Here is a 26,452-nt window from a genome sequence, read left to right on the forward strand (position 1 = left end):
AATTGCGCGGCGCGCCGGCCCCGCCCTCGTGCGCAAGCGCGGGGCCGTTGTGGCGGAGCGGTTGCGAACCCAGCGGTCTCCCGGAAGGGCTCGCGGAGGCGGTGGGCCGCGCAGGTTCGGAGGCCGGCCGGGCGGCTCGGCCCAGCCTGAAGCCCCTGCGTCCGCCGCCCGCGGTGTCCTAGGTAAGTCGACCGCCCTGCCGGAGTCCGGGAAAGCCCACTGCGCGGTGCCGGGGTCTGGGACGTGGCGGGTGGGACCGACGAGTTGGCACTACACGGGAATGTCAAGGCTAAGGGATTCCAGTGAGATGTGGCGCATCTCTTTTTGGGGGAGCTGGGAGGACTGGGCTTCAGCAACGTGGTGTATCCCCTAGAAGTCCGTGCCTGTAGCCCAGTTTGTCCCTACACGGCCTGGACCAGGGACGACCCCGGGGAGCCTGGATGCTCAGTTTCGCTGGCAAGGGCATGCGCAGTTCACACCAGCGCACCTGCCCTAGGTCCGCAGCCCTCCAGACCTGTTAGATAGGGCCTGTCTTACCCCACCAGGAATTATCCTGAGGCCAGCGTTTCCTCCCGCTGCAGGAGTGATGAGGAGGTTGGAATTGTGGTTGCCCTCAGACCCTTTTTCTTTGAGGCCTGTCTGGCGATCATGGCTGCCAGCACTCTCCCAGTCCTAAGCTCTAACAGTCCCAAGATGGCTTCTGATATCCAGCAAGATTTGGCTGCTCTAGTAACTTTGCTTTGAAACTGGTTGGACCCTGACAGCCAGGTGTCTTTCCCAGAGGCCCCACCTGTGTCCCGGGCTATCCCTACATGGCCCACAGTGTGGTGCCTATCGGCAGATATGCAGGACTCACAGTCCTGGAAAAGGGACCATCCCAGGGGAAACCGAGACCGGAAAGAGCCCATTGGTAGGGCTGGAGCTCTGGCCTTGGAGGCTAGGCCCTGGCACAGGTCACGGGCTGGGGTTCTCCTGAGGCCAGATGGCAGCCGGTGGGAGGGGGTCCCAAAGCCCTGGCCCAAAGCCTGAAGGTGTTGGAGGTGCGGGTTGGAGGGGAAGGGGGAGGGAGACCATGGGGCACTCTGGACTTTTTGTGTAAAGTTCAAAGCAAGTTGTCTCTGTCCCCCGCCCCCATCCCCCATTCTCTGGGTGCAGGAAGTTGCTTGAGGCTGTAAACCTTGCTTCCCTTCCAGGGGTAGAAACTGGACATAGTCTCCAGTGGAATCTCCCCCAGGGGATTACATCCAGGGTAGTTTTCTTGGGCGTGTTCAAAATGACACTTTCATTTTCCTGATCCCTAGGATCTGTCGACATGAATCCCGTCATCGTGGTCCACGGTGGCGGAGCCAGTAATATCTCTAAGGACAGGAAAGAGCGGGTGCGACAGGGCATCATCAGAGCTGCTACCGAGGGTTACAAAATCCTGAAGGACGGAGGGAGCGCAGTTGATGCTGTGGAAGGAGCTGTGACCGTCCTGGAAGATGATCCTGAGTTCAACGCAGGTAAACTTGCACTGCAGTTAGTAAATGATGCCAAATCAAGTTAATCTTCTCCCCCCTAAATACATCGAATCTAAAGTGTCAATCTAAGAAGCTTTTCAGTATAACTTCATATTTTAAGTTGACCAAGTTGCTTTAAGAATTTTTTAAATTCAGGGTTGCCTGGGTGGCTCAGTCAGTTAAGCGTCCAACTTCACTGAGGTCGTGGTCTCCAGGTTTGTGGGTTCCAGTGCCGCATCGGGCTCTGTGCTGACAACTCAGAGCCTGGAGCCTGCTTCAGATTCTGTGTCTGCCTCTCTCTCTGCCTCTCTCCCGCTCATACTCTCTCTCTCTCTCAAAAATAAATAAACATATATACATACATAAAAGTAAAATAGAGAACCTGAAATCTAGGGATTAAAATACTTTGGGGGATGATACCCACCTGCCCAACATCTGTCAGAGAAAAGAATTTCAGGAAATCTGAACCAGTTAGTCATCAAATACTTCCTGAGTCTTGTTCATCCCCTTGCTTCTGCGCTCTTGAACACTTACACAAAATTTCTGAAGTCTGCCTGACCATAGAATGAGGCGTAAATGCATCGTTATGGCTCTGTTGGTTGAGCCAGAATTTACTAGATGCTACTCCTTGCCAGCAGGAGGAGTGGCTTGCTGTTTCAGAGGGAGGCTTGTTAAATTACATACAGTTAGCAGTCAGGGCCCTCTGGCTGACAGAACACCCACTTATTCACAAAGGACTTTGATTTGGAACAGGTCTTCTGGTCTCCCACCCTCTCTAAACTACCAGGATCAGTCATCTGCATGAACTGGGAAGTATGAATTCAGAATTGGAGTGGCTAGTTCTCATCTCTTTGCCCTGTACCAGAGCCTGCCATTCTAAGTGACTTGCTTCTACTGTCCCAGGTGTCTGCTCTGCAGCACATTAAGGGAAAAGAGAGTAGAATCATGCAATACATGGCCTTTTGAGTCTGACAACATGTAGCTTTTTGAGTCTGGATTCTTCATTTAGCATAATGCGTTGGAGGGCCATCCGCGTTGACACAAGTACGAATAGTCCATCTGTTTTTACTGTTGAGTAGTATTCCATTGAATGGATATACCACAGTGTCAGTCCTTCACCAGCTGAAGGACATGGTCGATTTGGGGCCATTACAAATCGCTATAAACAATTACATACAGGTTTTTGTGTGAATGTAAGTTTTTGTGTCTCTTGGGTTAATATTGAAGTTGATCATGTGGCAAGTATATATTTAACTATTTGAAACTGCCAAACTGTTTTCCAGAGTGACTCCCACTTCCATTCCCACCAGCAGCGTATGAAGGCTCTAATGACTCCACATCCCCACAAGCACTTGGTATTGTCAGTATTTTTTATTTTAGCCATTGTCGTAGAGGTGTGGTGGGACCTCGTTCTGGTGGTAATTTCTGGCAAATGATGCTTATTTTAACATCTTTTCAAGTATTTTGTCGACTTCTCTATTGTGTTTTTTATTATTATTGAGTTTTAAGAGTTCTTTATATAGTCTAGATGCTGGTATTTTATTAGATACGTGATTTGCAGATATTTCCTTCCAGTCTGTGGCTCGTCTTTTCTTTCTCTTAGCAGTGTCTTTCAAAGAACAGAAGTTTCTTATTTTGTAGGAATCCCATTTTTTTAATAATTTTTTTTAATGTTTAGTTATTTTTGAGAGAGAGCGTGAGCAAGGGAGGGGCAGAGAGAGAGGGAGACACAGAATCCGAAGCAGACTCCAGACTCTGAGCTGTCAGCGCAGAGCCCGATGCAGGGCTCGAACCCACAAACTCCAAGATCGTGACTTGAGCCAAAGTTGGACACTCAACCAGTTGAGCCACCTAGCGCCCCTGGAGGAGTCCCATTTTTTAATGGATTGTGCTTTTTGTGTCATACCTTAAGAAATATCTGCCTAACCCAGGGTCACAAATGTTTTCTCTTACGTGTCTTCTAGAAATTCTATAGTTTTAGGTTTTATACTTAGGCCTCAGATCCAATTTTAATAATTTTTTGGCATAAGGTATGAGTTATATGTCAAGGTTGTTTCTGCATGATTGTTCCAGTACCAGTTGTTGAAAAATCAACCTTTCTCCATAGAATTGCCCTTCCTCCCTTGTCAAAATCAGTTGACTTTATATGTATGGGTCTATTGATGGATTCTATTCCCTTGGTCTGTATGTGTAGCCTTTCACCAATACGACACTGTCTTGATTACTATAGTTTTATATTAAGTCTTAAAATCAGGTAGTAAGAGTCGTGTGTGTGTGTGTGTGTGTGTGTGTGTGTGTGTGTGTGAGAGAGAGAGAGAGAGAGAGAGATTGTTTTGACTATTCTAGTCCCTTTGTGTTTCCCACAAATTTGAGAATCACCTTGTCAAGTTTTTACCAAAAAAAAAAAAAATCTTGCTAGGATTTGTGTTGACTCTATAGATCAGTTTAGGACAAACTGACATCTTAACAAGACTGAGCCTTTCAATCCAATACTTCCAAACCACAGTATAAACTTCCATTTATTTAAATCTTTGATTTCTGTGGCGCCTGAGTGGTTCAATCAGTTAAGCATCTGACTCTTGATTTCAGGTCAGGTCATGATCTAACGCTTCGTGAGATCAAGCCCCGAGGCAGGCTCCATGCTGAGAGTGAGAACGCTTCTTGGGATTCTCTCTCCCTCTTTCTCTGCCCCCCTGCCCCACACTTTCATGCTGTCTCTCCAAGTAAATTAAACATTTAAAAAATAAAAAAAGTAAATCTTTTATTTCTTTCATCAGTGTTATGTAGTTTTTAGCATGCATATCTGACAAATGCTTTGTTAGATTTATACTTCTTCCATGTATTTTGGTGTTACTGTAAATGCTACTTTTTTTTTTTTTTTTTTTTTTTTTTTTTTTTTTTTAAGAGAGAGAGAACATTCTAGTGGGGGAAAGGGGTAGAGGGTGAGAGAGAATCTCAGGCAGGGTCAGTGCTGTCAGTGCAGAGCCCCATGCAGATCTCATGAACTATGAGATCATGACCTGAGCCAAAATCAAGAGTCGGTTGGCCGCTCAACTGCTCAACTGGCTGAACCACCCAGGTGCCCCTGTAAATGCTACTTTTTAAGATTACAGTTAGCAGTATGTGTTGCTAATATATGAAAACACAGTTGAGTTTTTTTCATACTTGCCATCTGTAGATTTTCTTTGGTGAGGTGTCTGTTAAGATCCTTGCCTGATTTTTTAATCAGGGTGTTTGTTTTCTTATTATTGAGTTTTAAGAGTTCTTTGTGTATTTTGGATAACAGGCCTTTATGAGATGTGCCTTTTACAAATACTTTTTCCCAGTCTATGGCTTGTCTTCTCATTCTCTTGATAGTGCCCCTCATACGGCAGAAATTTTTTGTTTTAATGAAGTCCAGCTTAATTTCTTTCTTTCATGGATGGTGATTTTGGTGTGGTATCTAAAAAGCCAAACCCAAGGTCATCTAAACCTTCTCCTGTGTTATCTTCTAGGAGTTTTATAGTTCTGCATTTTACATTTAGATCTGTGACCCATTTTGAGTGGTTTTCTTTTTTTTTTTTTTTTTTTTTTTTTTTTTTTTTTCAACGTTTATTTATTTTTGGGACAGAGAGAGACAGAGCATGAACGGGGGAGGGGCAGAGAGAGAGGGAGACACAGAATCGGAAACAGGCTCCAGGCTCTGAGCCGTCAGCCCAGAGCCCGACGCGGGGCTCGAACTCACGGACCGCGAGATCGTGACCTGGCTGAAGTCGGACGCTTAACCGACTGCGCCACCCAGGCGCCCCTTGAGTGGTTTTCGTGAAGGGTGTAAGGTCTATGTCTAGATTTGGCTTTTTTGCATATGAGTGCCCAGCACTATTGTTCACAGACTTATCTTTTTTGCTGCATTGGATTGCCTTTGTCCGAAGACTCTGAACCCAATTCCAGTGTGTATGAGTTTTCCCACACCAAGCACTTTTCCTACACCAGCTGGGTATCCTACAATTCAGCTCATTTCTGACACTATCTACCTAGACATAGCATCAGATTCCACAGGTCAAGGGCTCAGTCCCACCAGACTGTGCTCCACTTCAGACGCCACCTATAAATTCAGGTTGTTCCTTGTGCTTCTGACCTACTGGCTATAAATTAGAGGTTCCCACGACCCCCTCCTTGGGTTCAGTCAGTTGCCAGAGAGGCTCACAGAACTCAAGAAACCAGTTTACTCATTAGATCACCAGTTTATTACAAAAGATACAAATCAAAAGCAAGATGAAGGGGTACAGAGACAGGTGCCCAACAAAGGAACTTCTGTCTCCTTGGAGTTTGGGGCCTGGCACAGTGGCACATGGAAGCATTCTGGTTCTAACCCGGAAACTGTTCAGACCATATCCTTTTGGGTTTTCATGCCAGCTCCATTACATAGACATGGTTAATTAAGTTCTTGGCCACTGGTGACTGATTCAACCTCTAGTCTTTCTCCCCTCCCTGGAAATCGGGGACTGGACTGAAAGTTCTAACCCTCCAGCTATGGTTGGTTCCCTTGGCAACCAGCCCCCCTCCATCTTTAGAGGGTTTCCAAAAGTCACCTCATTAACATAAACTGAGTTATGGGTGAAAGCAGCTTGTCATGCGACAAGATATCCATTTCACCTTTGTGACACTGAAGTGATTTATGGAACTGAGGACGAAAGACCAAAAGTCGTAATAAAAGATCCTCCCATTGCACTCAACCCCTAGGAAATTCCAAGGGTTTTGGGAGCTGAGAGCCGGGAACCATGGGCAAAGACCAAAACATGTGTTTGTTATAAATCACGATGTCACAATTCCTTTGTCACAGATCATTTTACCATATATGTATGTGGGTCTGTTTCTGGGCTCTCTGTTCTGGCCCATTGATCTATTTGTTCTTCACCAATACCACACTTTCTTGATTACCATTGCTTTATAGTAAATGTCATCTGCAAACAGAGACCGTTTTGTTTCTTCTTTTACAGGCTTTATGACTTTTATTTATTTTCCTCGCATATTCCTCTGGCTAGACCATCCAATATTAGGTTGAATAGGAGTGGTGAGAGCAAACATCCTGTGCTAGTCCCAATTTTAAGGGGAAAGTCTTTCACCATTAAATAGAACGTTGGTTGTAGGATTTTATGGATTCCCTTTATCAGGTTGGGGAGGTTTCCTTATTCTTAGTTTCCCAAGACTTTCTATCAGGTATGAATGTTGAAGCTGATCACATCCTCTTTCTGCATTATTGAAATGACCATATGGTTTTTCTTTTGTCTGTTGAGATGGTGGATATCGATTGATTGGTTTTCGAATTTTGAACCAGGCTTGCATCCCTAGGGTTAACACCCCTCTGTCATTATGTGTTATCTTTTTTATTTATTGCTTGATTAGATTTGATAGTGTTTTCTTAAGGATTTTGCATCTATGTTCAAGAAACATAGTGATCTGTGGTTTTATTTTCTTCTAACATCCATCTGGCTTTGATAGGAGGGTAATGTTGGCTTCAAATGATGAATTGGAAAGTACCCCTCCTCTTCTGTTTTGCTTGAAGAGTTTTTATAAAATCAGTATTATTTCTTTGTAAAAGTTTGGTAGAATTTGCTAGTGAAGCCATCTGGGCCTGGAATTTCTTTTGGCTTTTTGTTTTGCTTTAATGGAAAGTTTTTTGCTAAGAAATCAATATCTTCATCAGGTGTGGGACTATTCAAGTTATGTTTCTTCTTTGAGCTTTTTATGTTTTTCAAGGAATATTGCTATTTTGAATAAGATGTTGAATTTATAGGCTTAAGAGTTATTTGCAATATGTCTTTATTTTTTAACGTCTGTAAGGTTTGTAGAGAGGTCCTCTCATTCTTGATTATTTGAATTTCTGTCTTTTCTTCTTGGTCAGTCTAGCTAGAGTTTATCAAGTTTTTCTTTTGTTTCTTTTTCAAAGACCAGTAGCTTGTGGTTTTAGGAGGGTTTGCAGATTTTGAATTGTTTTTTCTCTTATTCTTTTTCTCTTCGGAATTTAAATGATTTATCTCTGTTATTTCCTTTCTTCAGCTTACTTTGGAAATAATTTACTGTTCTTTTTAGATCATAACTTGAGACCAGTCTTTTCTAATACAAGCACTTAATGCTTTAAATTTTCCTCTAAGTCCTGCTTTGATTGCATCCTACAAGTTTCCACATGTCTCTTCATTTTCATTCTGTTCAAAACATGTTATAATTTCCCTTGTGACTTCCTCATTGAAGCATGGTTTATTTACAAGTGTGATAATTTCAATATATTTGTGGATTTTCCAAATATCCTTCTCATTTTTATTTTAATTATGTGACAATCAAAGGACATATTTTGTGTGATGTACATTCTTTTGAACTTTGTAAGGTTTGGTTTTTGGCCCAGAATATGGTCTGTCTTGGTAAATATTCCATTTGCATTTATAAGAATATGTACTCTGCTATTGTTTATTGAAAGTTATATAAATTTCAGTAAGGTCAAGTTGGTTGATAATGTTATTTGGATCTTCTACACCTTGATTTTCTATTTCTGTTGATTCTTGAGAGAGGAATGAGGAGGTCTTTAATTGTAATTATGGATTTCGCGATTTCTCTTCTCCTTTGACTTCATCAGTTTTGCTTCATATGCTTAGAAATTGTTGTTAGATACACAGACTGCTGTCTTCTGTGTGAACTGATCCCTTCATCACTATGTAATATCATTATTATTTAACATTCCTTGTCCTAAAGTCTACTTTGCCTGATACTAATCTAGCTGCTCACACTTTCATTTAATCCATTTTAGCATTGCATAGCTTTTTCTGTTCTTTTACTTTTAACCTATTTGTATCTTTATATTTAAAGTGGATTTTTTTCAGGAGGACATAGTTGTATCTTACCTTTTTATGCAATTTGACCATCTCTTCTTTTTATCAGGGTGTTTACACCATTTACATTTAACGTGATTATTGATACGATCAGGTATAAATCTGTCATCTTGTTATTTGTTTTTTATTTGTCCAATCCATTCATTGTTCCTTTTTTTCCTCTTCTGTCATCTTTTGGGACAATTGAGTGTTGTTTATGATTCTGTCTTCTTTTGTTGGCCTAGTAGCTAGACAGTTTTTTAAGGGTATTTTAGAGTTTATACTATACATCACTCATTTGTCACAGTTTGCCTTCAAGTAATATCATACTTCACGCATAATGTAAGAACCTTATAACAGCATACTTGTTTTCCCTCTGCTAGCCTTCGTGCCATTATTGTCATGTATTTTACTTCTGTGTATGTTATAAATTGCCTAATACGTTGTTATTATTTTTCCTTTAAATGGTTATATTTTAAAGATATTGTTAAATAAAGGGGAAAAGTATTTCTGCTTATCCACATACTAGCCATTTCCAGTGCTTTTCATTCCTTGGTGTGGATCATGACTGTTGTCCACTGTCCTTTTCCTTTTTCCTGAAAGACTTCCTTTAACATTTCCTGTATTGTACGTCTTCTACGGGTGAATTCTTTCAGCTGTTGTGTATCTGAAAAAGTCTTTGTTTTCAGTTTTTGAAAGATGCTTTCACTAGGTATTAAATTCCAACTTGACAGGTTTTTTTTTTGGGTGGGGTTGTTGTTTTTAATTTCAGGACTTTAAAGATGTTGCTCCACTGTCTTCTGGTTTGCATCATTTCTGACAAGAAATGTATTCTCATTCTCATCTTTTTCTCACTTCCTAACATGTCTCGCTCTACCTACTTCTAAGATTTTCTGTCTCCGGGCTCTTGGGTGGCTCAGTTGGTTAAGTGTCCAACCTTGGCTCAGGTCATGGTCTTGCCGTTTGTGAGTTCAAGCCCCATGTCAGGCTCTGTGCTGACAGCTCGGAGCCTGGAGCCTGCTTCAGATTCTGTGTCTCCCCCTCTCTCTCTGCCCCTCCCCCGCTCATGCTCTGTTTCTCTCTCTCTCTCTTTCTCAAAAATAAGTAAACATGAAAAAAAAATTTTTTTTTAAAGATTTTCTATCTGATTAGACCAAGATGTTTGATCATAATGTGCCTGCATGTAGTTTTCTTCATGTTTCTTTTGCTTGGAGTTTATTGAGCTTCTCAGATCTGTGAATTTATAGTATTAATCAAATTTGATATTTTTGTATATATTTTTTTTCTTAAATATTTTGTTGTCCCTCTGTCTCCCCTCTCCTTTTAGAGACTCCAATTATATACATAGAGTGGGTTGCTTGAAATTGTCCCCAAGCTCAGTGATCCTCTGTTTGGTGGGTTTTTATCCTTTCTTCTTTTTCATTTTGGATAGTTTCTATTGCTATCTCTTCATAGTCATTACTATTTTCTGCTGTTGTGTCTTACTTTGTTTTAATCCCATCCAGTGTATTTTCCACTTCAGACTTTTTTTTTCATCTCTAGAAGTTCTGTTTGGGTCCTTTTTATGTTTTCCTCCATGTCCTGGTACATATAGAATATAGTTATAACAACTGTTTTATTAACATCTTTGTCTGCTAATTCTGTTATTTATGTCATTTATGATCCATTACTATTAAGTGGGTTCTTTTTCCTCCCTATTATGAGTCATATTTTCTTATTTCCCTGTGTGCCTGGAAATTTCTTATTGGATACCAGACATTGTAAATTTTACCTTTTAGGTACTGGATAGTTTTATAATCCTTTAAATATTCTTGAGCTTTGTTCTTATCCCATTTTACAGATGAGAAAACAGGCACAAGAGGTTAAGCATAGCTAGACTCATAGGCATTATCTAGGCAAAAAAAAGTTGGAGAAAGCATGCTGGCGGTAAGGAGAAGAGCATGCACAAGAGCCCAGAGTAGTGAGAACTTACGATACTTTCAGGGAAACCTAGTGTTTCAGTAAAGTGTAGCCAAGGAGGGGAGATAACACCAGCAAAGGAGATCAGAGACCAGATCAGGGTTTCATCCTTTTTATTTTGTAGGTAATGGGGCACCAAGCCAGATTTGTGTTTTCAAACATGCTTCTCTGGCAGCAAGTAGAAGATGAATTGAAGTTGGCAGCTTAGGGACGCCTGGGTGGCTCAGTCGGTTGAGCATCCGACTTCGGCTCAGGTCATGATCTCATGGTTCATAAGTTCAAGCCACGTGTCAGGCTTGTTGCTGTCAGCACAGAGCCCACTTTGGATCCTCTGACCCCTTCTCCCTCTGCCCCTTCCCCGTTTGTGCTCTCTCTCTCTCTCAAAAATAAAACATTTTAAAAAATAAAAAATAAACAAAGTCAGCAGCGTAGAAGAAACCTGGGAGTCATTTCTAAGTTCTTAATTATTGCTTTTCAACTTCTCTTTGGTTTTAGGTTGTGGATCTGTCTTGAATGTAAATGGTGATGTGGAAATGGATGCTAGTATCATGAATGGAAAAGACCTGTCTGCAGGAGCTGTCTCTGCAGTCCAGGGCATAGCAAATCCCATTAAACTTGCACGGCTTGTTATGGAAAAGGTATGTGACTAAAGCATCCTTTTTTGCAAGAAATTGCTACCGCTATACTTCAGTGACTAAATAGGACTTTTTAAGTACTTTAGTACTTCAGTGACTAAAATTTTCTGCTCTAGGGAAATGCTTGCAAGCACTGTTCTCCTAAAGTCATATAAAAGAACAGAAGCAATCTATTTAAATTTGTCAAATAAGCCAAGACTCCAACTCTGTTGACAGTGTAGTTTGACTAGTAATCCCTTAATAGTAATTACTGTTTTCATGTTGTCTTCCTGTATTTTCTTCAGTTTTCTCTCAATGCATATGACTTAACGCATACAAACGGAACAGACCTTGTTTAATAGCATGTGTTAAATTGGGGCACCTGGGTAGCTCAGTCAGTTAAGCGTCCGACTTTGGCTCAGGTCATGATCTCACAGTCCGTGAGTTCAAGCCCCGCGTCAGGCTCTGTGCTGACAGCTCAGAGCCTGGAGCCTGCTTCAGATTCTGTGTCTCCCTCTGTCTGCCCTTTCATTGCTTGCACTCTGTCTCTCACATTGTCTCAAAAATAAATAAACATTTTTTTAAAAAATTCAAAAACAAACAGCGTGTGTTAAATAAAAATGAATTCTGTTCTCTAAACTTAAGATCCTAGAGGGGCGCCTGGGTGGCGCAGTCGGTTAAGCGTCCGACTTCAGCCAGGTCACGATCTCGCGGTCCGTGAGTTCGAGCCCCACATCAGGCTCTGGGCTGATGGCTCAGAGCCTGGAGCCTGTTTCTGATACTGTGTCTCCCTCTCTCTCTGCCCCTCCCCCGTTCATGCTCTGTCTCTCTCTGTCCCAAAAATAAATAAACGTTGAAAAAAAAAAATTAAAAAAAAAGATCCTAGTAATATTCCATCATTTGGGGTTTTTTTTGAAAATACAAAATCTCGAGAGCGCCAGGCTGCTCAGCATTTGGAGAAGCAAGCCAGTGGAATTTGCACTTTTGAGGTTTTATACCCAGAGAGAACTAATTATAGCCATACAATTGAAGCAGTTCAGAAGATTTTAACTGTTTCAGAAATCTAACCATTTCCCATTTCTTTCTGGCTGAAGACAACTCATTGCTTTCTGACTGACCAAGGTGCAGCAAAATTTGCGACAGCCATGGGGATTCCCACAGTTCCTAAAGAGCAGCTGGTGACAGAGAGAAACATAAAGCGCCTAGAGAAAGAGAAGCATGAGAAAGGTGCTCCAAAGCCAGACTGTGAAAAGTAAGTGTATCTGCGGCTCACAGTCTGGGGAGTTACTCGACTGTGGAAGTTTGACAAATCTCTGATTACCTACAGTTCTTAAATAAGTCAAGAATCACTTGGTAGTTTCAGTGTTTGTACAAAATAATTCATAGTACAGAATGGAAACACTGCTCTTCTGACTCTTAAACTTGACCTCATTTATTACTTCTGTGAATAACCACTCAAATTAGGCCGAGACTTCCTTCTCCAAGATGACTGAATGGAAGAGCGCCTTGTGTTAATGTGTTAACTACTGGATGCTTCTTGATCAGTCTGTTATTGAAAGCAGACCAGGCAGGCTCTCTATGATCTATCCTCTGAAGTTACTTAAACACTCTGTCCTAGTACAGAGAAATCAGGACAGCTCTTACAAGTTTCAATTAGTCATATGTTCTGAATTATGGTTTTCTATATTAGATTTCAAAATCCCAAATAAAAGCCCCCTTATTCAAAGCAACATTTGAAAAGTAAAATTTGATGGGGCGCCTGGGTGGCGCAGTCGGTTAAGCGTCCGGCTTCAGCCAGGTCACGATCTCGCGGTCTGTGAGTTCGAGCCCCGCGTCGGGCTCTGGGCTGATGGCTCAGAGCCTGGAGCCTGTTTCCGATTCTGTGTCTCCCTCTCTCTCTGCCCCTCCCCCGTTCATGCTCTGTCTCTCTCTGTCCCAAAAAAAAAAAAAAAAAATTAAAAAAAAGAAAAAAATAAAAAAAAAAAAGAAATGAAAAGTAAAATTTGAATATGGCCTGGCAGTTTATAATGGGATATAATCTATTAACCCTGCATACTCTTTAAGATTTATCATTTTTAACCAGCGGTATACTTTAATATCGCCTAGGGAGCTTTTTCACAGTACGCACATCTGGCCCACCTCTGCAAAGAATCTAACCTAAGAGGTCAGAAGTGAAGAGGCCAGGCAGGTGTGTTAGGAAAAAGTGTCCAGGTAATCCTGATGTGTCCCCAGCTTAAGAATCTATTTTACACAATTGGCCATATATGGGTAGCTGTTGATAACCAAGTGTGTGGTTGTACGTCACAGGAACGGGGTTGCTTTATTGATGGTTCGTGGGTGTTTTAATAGATGTTGCCACATTGCTTTCCAAAAATTCTGCAATAGCACACCTCTCCACCAGCCATCATCGCCCCTAGATATAAGCAAGAGAGACCCTGCCCCGGGTTCTACACTTCAGAGGACCCCCATGTCACAAATACACAAAACAGTTGGCTTATTACAGTCACCTGGGGCGCCTCTGTCACTCAGCAGTGGCCTGCATGACCCATAACCCTCATCATCCACTCTTGTGATTAACACCATTCAGCCCCCAGGGAAATGCTTCTCTGCATCTTGCTCTGTGTCTTGGAACCAAAGAGCACCTAAATCTAAAGATTTGTGGACTGTGCCACTGCTGATATCAGAAATGGACACTGCTTCGGAGTGGGGGAAGAATGGAGCAGCAGAAGGACTTAGGTAAGAGAAAAAGACAAATTAATAACTTGTCAAATAAATTCTTAAGCAACAAAGTATCGTTTCCCAATAGTGCCAGATATTCAGTTTCCTGCCTCCTTACATGTTTTATGCTGTGGTTCTGGCGGGATTCATGATTCATGAATTAGTACAATGTCTGTGAGACTCGCACATGAGGACTGATTGCCGTGACTCTTAAATTCGCGGGTAGGTAGGCCTAGACCAGCACGGTCCAGTAGAAAGACAAGGGCTACATTTGTAGCCACATTAAAAATCCTAAAAAGAAACAGGTGAACTTAATATTGTTTAACCCAGTATATCCAAAGTACCATATCAGCATGTAATCAGTATAAGAAATTATTTGAGATATTTTACATTCTTCTTTCATACTAAATCTTCAAAACCTGCCCCATATGTTACGCCTGCGGCCCATCTCCCTGGGGGCTGCCCACGCTTCCAGAGGCCAGGGGCACAGGTAGCTCGCACCTGCCGCATTGGACAGTGAGGGTCTGGACAGAACCTGCGTGAGGAACCAGCTCTTTATGTTGGCAGCTGAATGTTAGAATTCGGAATGGTTTTATTTTTGTAATATGTTAACATTTTCAACATTTAAGTAGTTTTGTTTCAAAATCTTGTGTTTGCTAAGGGTAATTAATTCATGTCTGACTTTAATATTGATATTTACTATAAATAGATAATTTGGCATATTTCAAGATACACTTGAAAGTGTATCTGCAGTTCATTTATATTGATTCAGTTTTATTTGCTCTTCATGTTTGATGAAAATACATCCTAATTTTGTACACTTTCAAGACAATCACATCTTTTTTAATCCCTAGACAATTGAAAATGCGTGTTAAGTCAAGATTTTGATACGAAAAAGAATACAAAAGTGGAACTCACAAAGGAAAACAAAAAGCTGAAAGGAAAAAAAAGGAAAACAATCTTCCAGGACACACTCCGTGTGCATTTTAAAAAACAAAACAGTAAAGTAAGCGGCCTCCTTCCAGGACAATCCACTGAAAGTTCATAAGCAGGACATTCCAGCTTCTTGGTTCAATGAAGATATAATTACCCATCAAGACAGTGAAAATTAACGAGCATGGTATTCTTGCTACATCCTCAATTTGAGTAGTTCAGATGAAATCCCAGCAGCGTCACATTCTGGACTAAAGGAAGGTGATGTCATTGCTCATCATGAAGATTCACACACCGAAAGGACGCAATTACTAGGATTGGAGGAAACAGGCAATAGATGAGAGCAGAAAAAGGAAAAGACGACATGGAACATGGATGTGAGGTTCTTGGAAGAGTAATACCGCGTGTCCAATATTTAGCGAGGGCGGATGATGCTTTGCATGGCACTCTGTCAGCACAGTGTTGACAGAACCCAGTAGAAAATTTCTGGGCTTGGTAAAAATTATTTCAAGTTGATAAAACACCAAACCTGTAATTAAGACAAAAAATAACGAAACTAATATGTTCACTGTCTAGGATAGAGAATTCAGATTTTTTTTTTTATGTTTTTTTTTTTTTTTTTTAGTTTTTTTGTTTTTGTATTCTTGAGAGAGAGAGACAGAGCATGAGCGAGGGAGGGGCAGAGTGAGAGAGGGATACAGAATCCAAAGCAGGCTCCAGGCTCTGAGCTCAGACAGATTAATTTAATGGGTAATAAGAGATGAAATCAAATACATAATTTTTTTTTAACAAAATACTCTGTTCAGCTAGAATGTACCATGGTCAGAAGACCTCTTGAGCAGCTAACATTTATTACATGTATCACTATGCTAGCCAGCGAAGAAAAACAAGTCAAAGTCAGTGGACATTTTATTGGCTTTATACCTGCTTTTTGAAGTAGGTGTTTTGGATTAAGAGAAGTGGAAAACTTTCCATCTTGGTCGTGAATTTAAAAGACCGTCAAGGGGCACCAGGGTGGCTCTGTCAGTTAAGCATTGGACTTTTGCTCAGGTCATGATCTTACTGTTCGTGAGTTCGAGCCCCACGTCGGGCTCTGTGCTGACGGCTCAGAGCCTGGAGCCTGCTTCGGATTCTGTGTCTCCCTCTCTCTCTGCCCCTCCCCTGCTCACATTCTGTCTCTCTCTCTCTCTCTTTCTCAAGAACAAATAAACATTAAAAAAAAAAAATTTTTTTTAAAGACTGTCAAAAGCAAACCTGTGATAATGGAGTTAACATGGTTAGTAAATAAAAGATACTGTGAAGTTTGGCCAAGAATCCAGAAGTATTCCATGTGACAGGTAGGCTCACAGTTTAAATCTCTTTCTAGAAGGTATGCCCCTGCTGTGCCGATAGCATCAATGTTGTGGGACAGGAGAGGGTCCGATCCGAGAATCACATTGATAAAAAGAGTTCAGTGAAACCACACAAGATCCTCAAGGAGAAAATTATGGACTTTGACAGTGAAATTAATTTTGAATTTGTGCTCTCTATAGTCACTTAGTAGGAACTGTTCATTTCTATTGATAAGCTTAATAACCTTTAAAAATCTTTTTGGCTATTTTATGTCTAAAAGGATTGAAAACATGTGAAGTTTAGGGAAACAAAATAAAACTGGATGTGAAGTAAGCGAGAAAAATGACATTCCAATAAGAGGAAACCGAAAGAAGGAAGCAAAAATACTTGTGTGACTTGAAGGAGAAGATTCGTGTACAAATAACCCCAAGACCAGCTCCCATAGAGGCTGTTTTTCTGTTTATTACGTATCAGAGTATCATTTGAAGAGAGATTTGCATACAGTCAAAGAACATACTTGTGCTTTAAGATTTTGTATAATACGCCGAAGATACTCTGCGTGGATCTAGATTCCTGTTTAAGGTGACAGAAACGACTACAGCAGCGATTGTGATTTATTTGATCAGATTAAAATATTTAGTAGAATCTTCTGTTACAGCATTTTACCACATGCTGCCCTCGAGCATGTGAGCGTGCCAGTGTTCAAATCGGGAGGCGCTTCCAAATCCAAGGATTGCTTGAGGAATTTTGTCGGTCATTCCAGCTGCTACTGCCTCAGCAGAGTGAAGCTTCGCCAAATTAAAATTAACTAAAAACCTGCTAAGAACTACACCGACTCAAAAAGATCTGTCTTATCTGGCAGTCGGTCAACAGAACAGAATGTTGTACGGACACACAGCTACAAGAGCAACGGCTTCCCAAACTGAAAGCAAAGCAGGAGAGCCAGTCTCGTGGAGTAGACACGCAATCACTTACCGGGGCGGGGTGTGTGTGTGTGCGTGTGTGTGTGTGTGTGTGTGTGTGTGTGCGCGCGCGCATCTTTTTTTCCCATCATCCAGCCATCAACAGAGAACCCAGATGGGCACGATCATAATGAAATTAAGTCACCGCTGGTAGTTTGCCAACTTTCAGCCACACAAGAGCCATAGCTTTACAATATTTTTAAAAGCCTATGCATCGCTCTAAGAGAATAGAACGTATTTACAACTTCCCAGAAGTAAACATGGGGTATGGGCCTCCGTTTGTATTTGTAATCTTGCCTCAACGTGGGTCTGCCACCAGCTGAGACCGGGACTGCCTCTCTTCCTCTGACATGAGAAGGGTAACCTTGTCACTTTAATTTTTTTTTATTTAGTAGGGTATTTTTAATGTTTATTCATCCATTTTTGAGAGAGTGAGTGACCGACCACGAGCAGGGGAAGGTGAGAGAGAGAGACACAGAATCTGAATCAGGCTCCAGCCTCTGAGCTGTCAGCACAGAGCCCCACGTGGGGCTCGAACCCACCAACTGTGAGATCATGACCTGAGCCAAAGTCGGATGTTCAACCGACTGAGCCACCCAGGCGCCCTAAACTTGTTGCTTTAATTTGCTGTTCCTGGACTATTAACAAGTTTGAGCATTTGGCATTTGTCTGTGGTTCGTTCGTTTCTGTGAATGTGCCTGTGTCCTGTGATCATTTTTTCTTCCTTGCCGTTGCGTCCCTCCTCCTCAGTGTTAAGGCTGTCTTCTCTGTTAAAAAAATGTTTCCAGCCCAGCCTGCTTCTCCACACCACAGCACCACCCACACACAGGCCACCGACTCTTCAAACCCCCTGACCAGTCTCTAGTTCCAGTCTCATCTCCCTCTGCCAACATACATTTGCTAGAATAATCGTGTTAAGAGAGACTTTGTGTACAAATGTGGCATACATACAGAGGTGCATAAATCTTTTTTAATAACTCATGAAATTTTTTAATTTTTTTTTTTCTTTTTGAGAGAGAGAGTGCACGAGCCAGGGAGGGGCAGAGAGAGAGGGAGACACAGAATCCAAAGCAAGCTCCAGGCTCTGAGCTGACAGCAGAGAGCCCGATGCGGGGCTCACACCCACGAACTATGAGATCATGACCTGAGCCGAAGTCGGACACTTCACCGGCTGAGCCACCAGGCACCCCAGACGTGCATAAATCTCATGTACCCCTAGTGAGTTTTCACAGGGTGGACACACCCATGCAATCGGCCCCCAGATCAGGAAACAGCACATCGCCATTCCTTTTCTTCATCGTCCGGTTTCTCAGATTCATCCATGTATTGTTTGCAGCTTTGCAGCGGCAGCTTACCGCCCCCCCCCCCACCCCCCCACCCCCCGCCGGCATCATTCTGTTTCATGGCTGTGTCTCCACTCATTTACTCCACCTCTGCTGGACATTTGTGTCGTTTTCCGTTTTCCATTACTACGAACAGTCCTGCTGAGAACATCTGGGTGTCCTCTTTTGGTGAACACCACATTTCTGCCGGATGACTGTAGAAACGCTGGAGCGTTGTTGCTAAGTCAGCTTCAGTGGATTCCACCAGATGGTTTTCCAAAGGGGTGTGGGCACCAGTTTACGTTTCCAGCAGGAATGACGGGGCATCCCAGCCCTGCACATCCTGGCCACACCTGGTACCAAGTCTTCCTCATTTTAGCCACCCTGGTGGACGCGCGTCGTGGTAAGAATAGTATTTTTAAAGCTCAAAAAAAAAAAATAAAAAAAAAAATAAAGCTTAACTCGTCTTGTGACAAGATGAGCCTTGGCTCAAGTGCTCCAGTGTATCCCCGCCTCCGAGTGAAAGCCCTGATGACGGCCTTTACGTAGGAGAACCATGTGATTTACTATTCAAATTGGAACTTGATCTTGAGAGCGAAGGTGAAACAAGCAGGGACAAAAGGCATAAATCAGGACTGTCGTAAGTAACCGGGGTGCACGGTCACCCCGCCCATCAGAGCCTTCATGGTCTGGGTGCTGGCCGTCCCTCCTCACTCTCCCTCACTTTATTCTCTCCAGCCACAGTGCCCTCCAGATTCCATGAGTTTAGCAATCATGTTCCTGCTTCAGGAGCGTTCTCCCCAGCGATCGGCACAGCTTGCCCTCACCTCCTTCAGAGAGGCCCTGTGTCGAGGTGCCTCCATGCTTCTGGACTCGTGGTAGTTTTTACTGTCGTTCCATAAAGCAAATTTGTATTGCTCTGCTGCCCTCTGCCCCCCAAACGCAAGCTGCACAGGAGAAGGGACGTGGTCGATTCAGCTCCCTGCTGTGCCCGGCACTTTGTGCCTCAAGTACAGTTCGTTATAGAACCTGGGTGGCAGGTATAGAGCTGTGATTGCACTGTATTATATTCTTCTCACTTTTTTACTTGAAAATGTATAATAAAACGTTAGAGAAAACAATAACCTATCTCATCTTTGCAGCAAGTGCCATGAAAGAGGCAAAGTGGGGTCTGACGGGCAGCATCAGCCTCACCTGGGAGGTTGTGAGAAATGCAGGCTCTTCGGTCCCGCCCTGTACCCACCAACTCGGGATCTCTGGGGTGGGCTCAGGGATCCAAGGGGTTTTTATGCACACTGAAGTTTGAGATGCGCCTTTTGTTTTGAGGGAGCATGCGCATGAGCAGGGGAGAAGGGCAGAGGGAGAGAGAGAGAATCCTGAGCAGGGGAGAAGGGCAGAGGGAGAGAGAGAGAGAGAGAGAGAGAGAGAATCCCAAGCAGGCTCCATACTCAGCACAGAGCCAGATGAGGGGCTCGATCCCATGACCCCGGGATGATGACCTGAGCCGAAATCAAGAGTCAGACGCTCAATCAACTGAGCCACCCTGGTGCCCCACCACCCAGTTGCTTTGTCCCCATCTTATAGGTGGGGAAAATGAGACCCAGAGAAGAAAACTTAGCAAGTAAGTCACAGCTAGAGGTCAGAGGTGCTGGGATCAGAAGTGCTCTTGAAGCCGAGGTCTAGAAGAGTGTCTAGTAATCTACCCGACCTGCAGAATAAAAGGCAAACGGGCTTTCTTTGCCATTTCCGTGAGTCAGGAATACTGGGATCAAAGTGTGGCCCGTTTGCCATTAACCTCTAATGTGGGAATGTAAGTGCTGTTAAGTTACGTTGTTACCTGTGGGAGTGTTTCTCGTCTCAGCCTGTCACTTCTCTCTCTATTTTTGGCAGAAACCTAGGAACCGTGGGCGCCGTGGCCTTGGACCGCAACGGAAACGTGGCCTACGCCACCTCGACGGGGGGCATCGTGAATAAAATGGTCGGCCGGGTTGGGGACACGCCATGCATAGGTGGGCCCCCCGATGGCTCTGCCCCTTCCCATCCACAGTCACCCACCTGGCTTTGGGGAGGGCTTGGAGAGGGAGACGGGGGAGGCTCCAGTTGTCCCCCGTGAGCCCCCGAGGGCCTCTTCCCTCTAGCCCCGTTTTCGGGATCTGCAGACTTCGTCCCAGAGGGTTACATACACGAACCCTCTTCCCAGGCCTGGGCTCAAATTCACAAACAGAAAAAGCTGAGAATTTCAGTGGGCAGTTACTGGATCTGAGTGGCGTGAAAGCCACACGCTGCTGCTACAGCGACGTTACGAGTGGAAGTGTTTGCGTGGACACCGAAGCACATGGCCTCATTCTGGAAGCGGGGTGAGGGGCGGGGGTAGTTGTGGCTGCATATGCCTCGCCCTGCGCAGACTACCCGCGAGCCGTCGGGGAGCTGTTCCATGAAGGGTCAGGCCTGCCCTCCCTCCCGGGGCTCCCTTCATCCCCCTGGTTTCAGGGTCATCACCTGGTGCTTTGTTCACACTAAAGCGTCACAGCTCCTGATGTTTGTCCACACTTCGGCACTCTTTGGGATTTAGTATTTACGTAGCCTTAGACTTGATCTGTGTTTGACTTTCTTCACTGTTGCTGCTCAGTTTGTCACTTTTTTGGGGCAGGATCTGGAGGTTATGCTGACAATGACATTGGTGCCATTTCAACAACGGGGCACGGGGAGAGCATCCTGAAGGTGAATCTGGCCAGACTCACTCTCTTCCACGTAGAACAAGGTACACGGAACAAATGCATACTGTCTGAAGACGAGTGAACGGAAGGTCTTCGTAAATAGGAGGGAAAGTAGATGAAACCCTTTTTAATTTGCTTTAGATGTTCCTTTCAGGCTGTTACCTACTTTGACTTCTTCCCACCTTCTGTTGGATTTGGAAAGAAGTGCATTTAGAATATTGTCTGCGTTGGGCATCTCGGGCAGTAGAGAGACTTTGAGCCTGGGTGTGGGAGAAAAGCAGGTCTGCTTAGGCTGATGTCAGGCTCTGCCTCAGTGCACAGAGGGTCTTTTACGGTGAGGACCCTTCTAAGAAGCATTCACGTAGAAATCGTTTGGGGGCACCTGGGTGGCTCAGTCGGTTGAGCATCCAACTCTTGATTTTGGCTCAGGTCATGAGCTGACAGCATGGAGCCTGCTTGGGATTCTCTCTCTCCCTCTGTCTCTGCCCCTCTCCCACTCACACAGGCACATGCGCTCCCACACTCGCTCACTCGCTCTCGTGATAAATAAGCATTAAAAAAAAGAAAAAAGAAATCATTTGCCCAGAATCTTTGTTAACTCACTTTGGTTTTTCATACTACAAATGATTTTCCCATCGGATTTCTTTTTATTGAAAGGTTGTTTCACAGCCTCTCCTTGTTTTCAGGAAAGACACTGGAAGAGGCTGCCGACATGTCGTTGGGTTATATGAAGTCAAAGCTGAAGGGTTTAGGTGGCGTCATCTTGGTCAGCAAAGCAGGAGACTGGGCAGTGAAGTGGACCTCTGCCTCCATGCCCTGGGCGGCCGCCAAGGACTGCCAGCTGCACTCTGGAATTGACCTTGATGAGACCAATGTCACTGACCTGCCCTAGGGCCGTGAAGATTGTATTCTAGGTGCTATCCTGAAGGGAAAGTCCAGCTTCCTGGTGTGGAGATTTAGCTTAATTAATTAGATCTAGAAATGGAAAATTCTGCAGTCTGTCACTGTTTTGTCGCCTTGATCAATGAGTATCTGAGTGTTTGGTTGAGGGGCAGATCCGAAAGTGCTCAGAGAAATCCCCCTATTAAGGTCAAAGTAAGACTAGTCCACATGACCAAGTCCTGAGTCTTTCTCCTGAATCGGCCCCAGCGTCTTAGGTTAGAAAGAAATGACGTCATCTGATGTGACAGCAGCCGCCTGCGCGCAGGGAGCGCTGTCTGGTAGTGGGAGACCCCCAGCGGAGCGGGGGGGGGGGGGGGGTGGTGCCCAGACGGACGCTCCCGGGGTTCCCACGGTTGCAGGCTCTCCACGGGACCCAGTGAAGGGCAAGGCGGGAAGGAAAGGACCCAGCGGCATATCTGAAAGTACACAGAAGCAGCAGAGCTTGTGGGCCAAGTCCCAGAGAACCGCAGAATGCTGTGGAATTCACTTTGAGTCAGAAGAATGTCAGGGGAAAGAACCTGGAAGAGGATAAACTGAGTTTTCTAAGAAAGTTCGGGTCTCCTCTGACTTACTAATGTAGACCTGTTTGCAGACACTTCAAAAGTGCCCCCTGGAGGTGAGGGGTCCCGGGGATGGGGGGGTCTCTGCGGAGCTCCTGCCAGCCTGAGGGCCCTCCGGGACTCCCACGGGAGTCCGCCCATCTGGCATTTGCCACCAGCCTCCGCCTGCTGGAGGCCCTCCAGGTCCTCGTGCTGGGTAACGGGGCCCAGGACCTCCCCGCCTCGGCCATGACGGGGGCGCCCAGCCCACAGGGCTGCACGGGGGCCTCCTGCATCCTCGCGCTGTCTGGTGGGCGTGTGCACAACGTGGCCGGCACAGGGAAAACAGTAATTTCCTCAGTGGAGGCTACTTCTGTTAATCTCTCTTTACACTGGAAATGGTATTTCTGCTGTGACAGTTTTTTAGTCTTGTCAGGTCTTCTCTCTGGAAAGAAACTGCTTAACTTGAAATTCCATGTGCCACTAATAAAATCTATTTTGAAAGAATAACAGTGTGGTTAGGAGTCACTGTTGACAAAGACCAGAATGTCCATATTGGGCATGTTGGAGGGTGTTCAGAGGAAAGGAGCCTTTTCTGAACAGGTAAGGGAGAGACCCGACCGCCGCTCACGGGGATCAGCAGGGCTAATGGTCAGCATTCTCACGGTTTGCCAGACAGCCGCCAGCTTCCAGCTCCCGGCTGTGACCTTCAAGGACAGGCGGCCGCTCTGGGCCTCGGAGGCGGAGGTGGTGCGTGGAGGCAGCACTGAGTTGCATCCTGACTGGCCCCCACTGCCCAGGGGACCCTGGACAAGTTAACTGCTAGGAAAGTTTTCATCTACAAGATGGAGCATTCTAGGGGCGCCTGGGTGGCTCAGTCGGTTGAGCGACCGACTTCGGCTCAAGTCATGATCTCACAGTTCGTGAGTTCGAGCCCCACGTCAGGCCCTGCTGACAGTTCAGAGCCTGGAGTCTGTTTCAGATTCTGTGTCTCCCTCTCTCTGCCCCACCCCCTGCTCAGTCTCTCTCTCTCTCTCTCTCTCTCTCTCAAAAATGAATAAACATTAAAAAAGCAAAATGACGCTGTGGCAATGAGGATTTTTTGAGGGAGGCGGATTAGTTTGCTCCGGCCAACAGCCAAACAGCACAGGAGCTTACACAGCAAAGTTATTTCTCACAGTTCTCGAAGTCCAAGATCAAGGTGTCAGCAGGCTCAGTTTCTCCTGAGACCTCTCTTTGGCTTGCAGATGGCCGCCTTCTCACTGTGTCCTCACATGGTCTTTTCTCCATGCGCATCTGTGGCCAACTTTCCTCTTCTGATGGGGACACCCAAGTCAGATGGGGTGAGGGCCTAACAGCCTCATCTTAACTCAGCCACCTCTTCAGAGGCCCTGCCTCCACATGCAGTCACATGCTCAAGTACTGGGTGTTAGGGCTTCCACTTAAAGGTTTTGAGGGGACACGAGTCAGCCCACAAAGGAGACAAAGCAGAACTACATTAGGGATTGGAAAAGGAGAGAATGAAGAAGTGAGAGAGAAGGGAGGAGGAAGGGGTAGGGAGCAAGGCCAGCTGAAGGACCTCAGTCTGTGCTCATCAGTCCAGCCTTTCAAAAGGGGAGCGACCCTAGTTCAAACACTGCTGGAGGCTTTGAAGGCTCGGCTTGGGAACCTCCTGGGTTTGACCTCTTTGGCCGGGCAGTCCGGTTAGGTAAGGGTTCGTCAGCCCCCTTGTACAGCCCTGGTTCAATGGCAAGTCACCTGCGTGAGAATGTAAGCTGGTGCAGTCACTCTGGAAAACAGTATGGAGGTTCCTCAAAAAACTAAAAGGAGAACTACCCTACAGCCCAGCAATTGCACTACTAGGCATTTATCCAAGGGATACAGGTGTGCTGTTTCGAAGGGGCACGTGCACCCCAATGTTTATAGCAGCACTAATCGACAATAGCCAAGGTATGGAAAGAGCCCAAATGTCCATCGATGGATGAATGGATAAAGAAGATGTGGTATATATATATGCAATGGAGTATTAGCAATCAAAAAGAATGAAATCTTGCCATTGGCAACGATGTGGATGGAACTGGAGGGTATTATGCTAAGTGAAATGAGTCAGAGAAAGACAAAAGTCATATGACTTCACTCCTATGAGGACTTTAAGAGACAAAACAGATGAACATAGGGAAGGGAAACAAAAATAATATAAAAACAGGGAGGGGGACAAAACAGAAGAGACTCATAAATATGGAGAACAAACAGGGTTACTGGCGGGGGTGGGCTAACTGGGTCAGGGGCACTAAGGAATCTCCTGAAATCATTGTTGCACTATATGCTAACTAATTTGGATGTAAATTTTAAAAAATAAAATTTAAAAATTAAAAAAAAGGGGGGATCCTGGGAAGATGGTGGCGTAGGAGGATGCTGGGCTCACCACGCGTCCTGCTGATCACTTAGATTCCACCTACACCTGCCTAAATAACCCAGAAAACCGCCAGAAGACTAGCAGAATGGAGTCTCCGGAGCCAAGCGCAGACAAGAGGCCCATGGAAGAGGGGTCCCTCCCGAAGCGGACCTCTGAAGGAAAAGCGAGCTGAGCCTGCCCCTCCCAACCCGTGCACCTTGCCGATCCACCCCAGCTAACATGCCAGATCCCCAGCACCACAAGCCTGGCAGTGTGCAAGTAGCCCAGACGAGCCACACCACCCCACAGTGAATCCCTCCCCTAAGGGTGGGGAAGAGAAGGCACACACCAGTCTGACTGTGGCCCCAGTGGTGGGCTGGGGGCAGACATCAGGTCTGACTGCGGCCCTGCCCTCCAACGCAAGTTATTCAAGACAGCACAGGGGAAGTGCCCCGCAGTCCCGCACCACTCCAGGGACTACCCAAAATGACAAAACGGAAGAATTCCCCTCAAAAGAATCTCCAGGAAATAGCGACAGCTAATGAACTGATCAAAAATGATTTAAACAATATAACAGAAAGTGAATTTAGAATAATAGTCATAAAATTAATCGCTGGGCTTGAAAACAGTATAAAGGACAGCAGAGAATCTCTTGCTACAGAGATCAAGGGACTAAGGAACAGCCAGGAGGAGCTAAAAAATGCTATTAATGAGCTGCAAAATAAAATGGAGATGACCACAGCTCGGATTGAAGAGGCAGAGGAGAGAATAGGTGAACTGGGAGATAAAATTATGGAAAAAGAAGAAGCTGAGGAAAAGAGAGATAAAAAAAATCCAGGAGTATGAGGGGAAAATTAGAGAACTAAGTGATGCACTAAAGAGAAATAATCTACGCATAATTGGTATCCCAGAGGAGGAAGAGAGAGGGAAAGATGCTGAAGGTGTATTTGAAGAAATAATAGCTGAGAACTTCCCTGATCTGGGGAAGGAAAAAGGCATTGAAATCCAAGAGGCACAGAGAACTCCCTTCAGACGTAACTTGAATCGATCTGCATGACATATCATACTGAAACTGGCAAAATACAAGGATAAAGAGAAAATTGTGAAAGCAGCTAGAGATAACGTGCTCTAACATATAAAGGGGACCTATAAGACTCGTGACCAATCTCTCTACTGAAACTTGGCAGGCCAGAAAGGAATGGCAGGAAATCTTCAATGTGATGAACAGAAAAAATATGCAGCCGAGAATCCTTTATCCAGCAAGTCTGTCATTTAGAACAGAAGGAGAGATAAAGGTCTTCCCAAACAAACAAAAACTGAAGGAATTCGTCACCACTGAACCAGCCCTACAAGAGATCCTAAGGGGGATCCTGTGAGACAAAGTACCAGAGACATCGCTACACGCATGAAACCTACGGACATCACAATGACTCTAAACCCATATCTTTGTGTAATAACACTGAATGTAAATGGACTAAATGAGCCAACCAAAAGACATAGGGTATCAGAATGGATAAAAAAACAAGACCCATCTATTTGCTGTCTTCAAGAGACTCATTTTAGACCTGTGGACACCTTCAGATTGAGAGTGAGGGGATGGAGAACTATTTATCATGCCACTGGAAGTCAAAAGAAAGCTGGAGAAGCCATACTTATATCAGACAAACTAGACTTTAAA

The 26,452-nt window shown here is 44.5% G+C and overlaps 1 protein-coding gene across 1 annotated transcript; it reads left to right on the forward strand.

Moving 5' to 3' along the window:
* The first annotated feature begins 69 nt into the window (after positions 1-69).
* Positions 70-22,886, forward strand: ASRGL1 (asparaginase and isoaspartyl peptidase 1). Its single transcript, XM_030331418.1, has 7 exons — positions 70-182; positions 1,302-1,502; positions 10,796-10,938; positions 12,009-12,166; positions 20,072-20,190; positions 20,832-20,942; positions 21,585-22,886. Exons 2-7 carry the CDS (start codon positions 1,313-1,315, stop codon positions 21,788-21,790), a joined length of 927 nt encoding a protein of 308 aa, XP_030187278.1. The 5' UTR covers positions 70-182; positions 1,302-1,312; the 3' UTR covers positions 21,791-22,886.
* Positions 22,887-26,452: the final 3,566 nt, after the last annotated feature.

Source organism: Lynx canadensis, chromosome D1 (assembly GCF_007474595.2).
Source record: "Lynx canadensis isolate LIC74 chromosome D1, mLynCan4.pri.v2, whole genome shotgun sequence".
Taxonomy (NCBI): Eukaryota; Metazoa; Chordata; class Mammalia; order Carnivora; family Felidae; genus Lynx; species Lynx canadensis.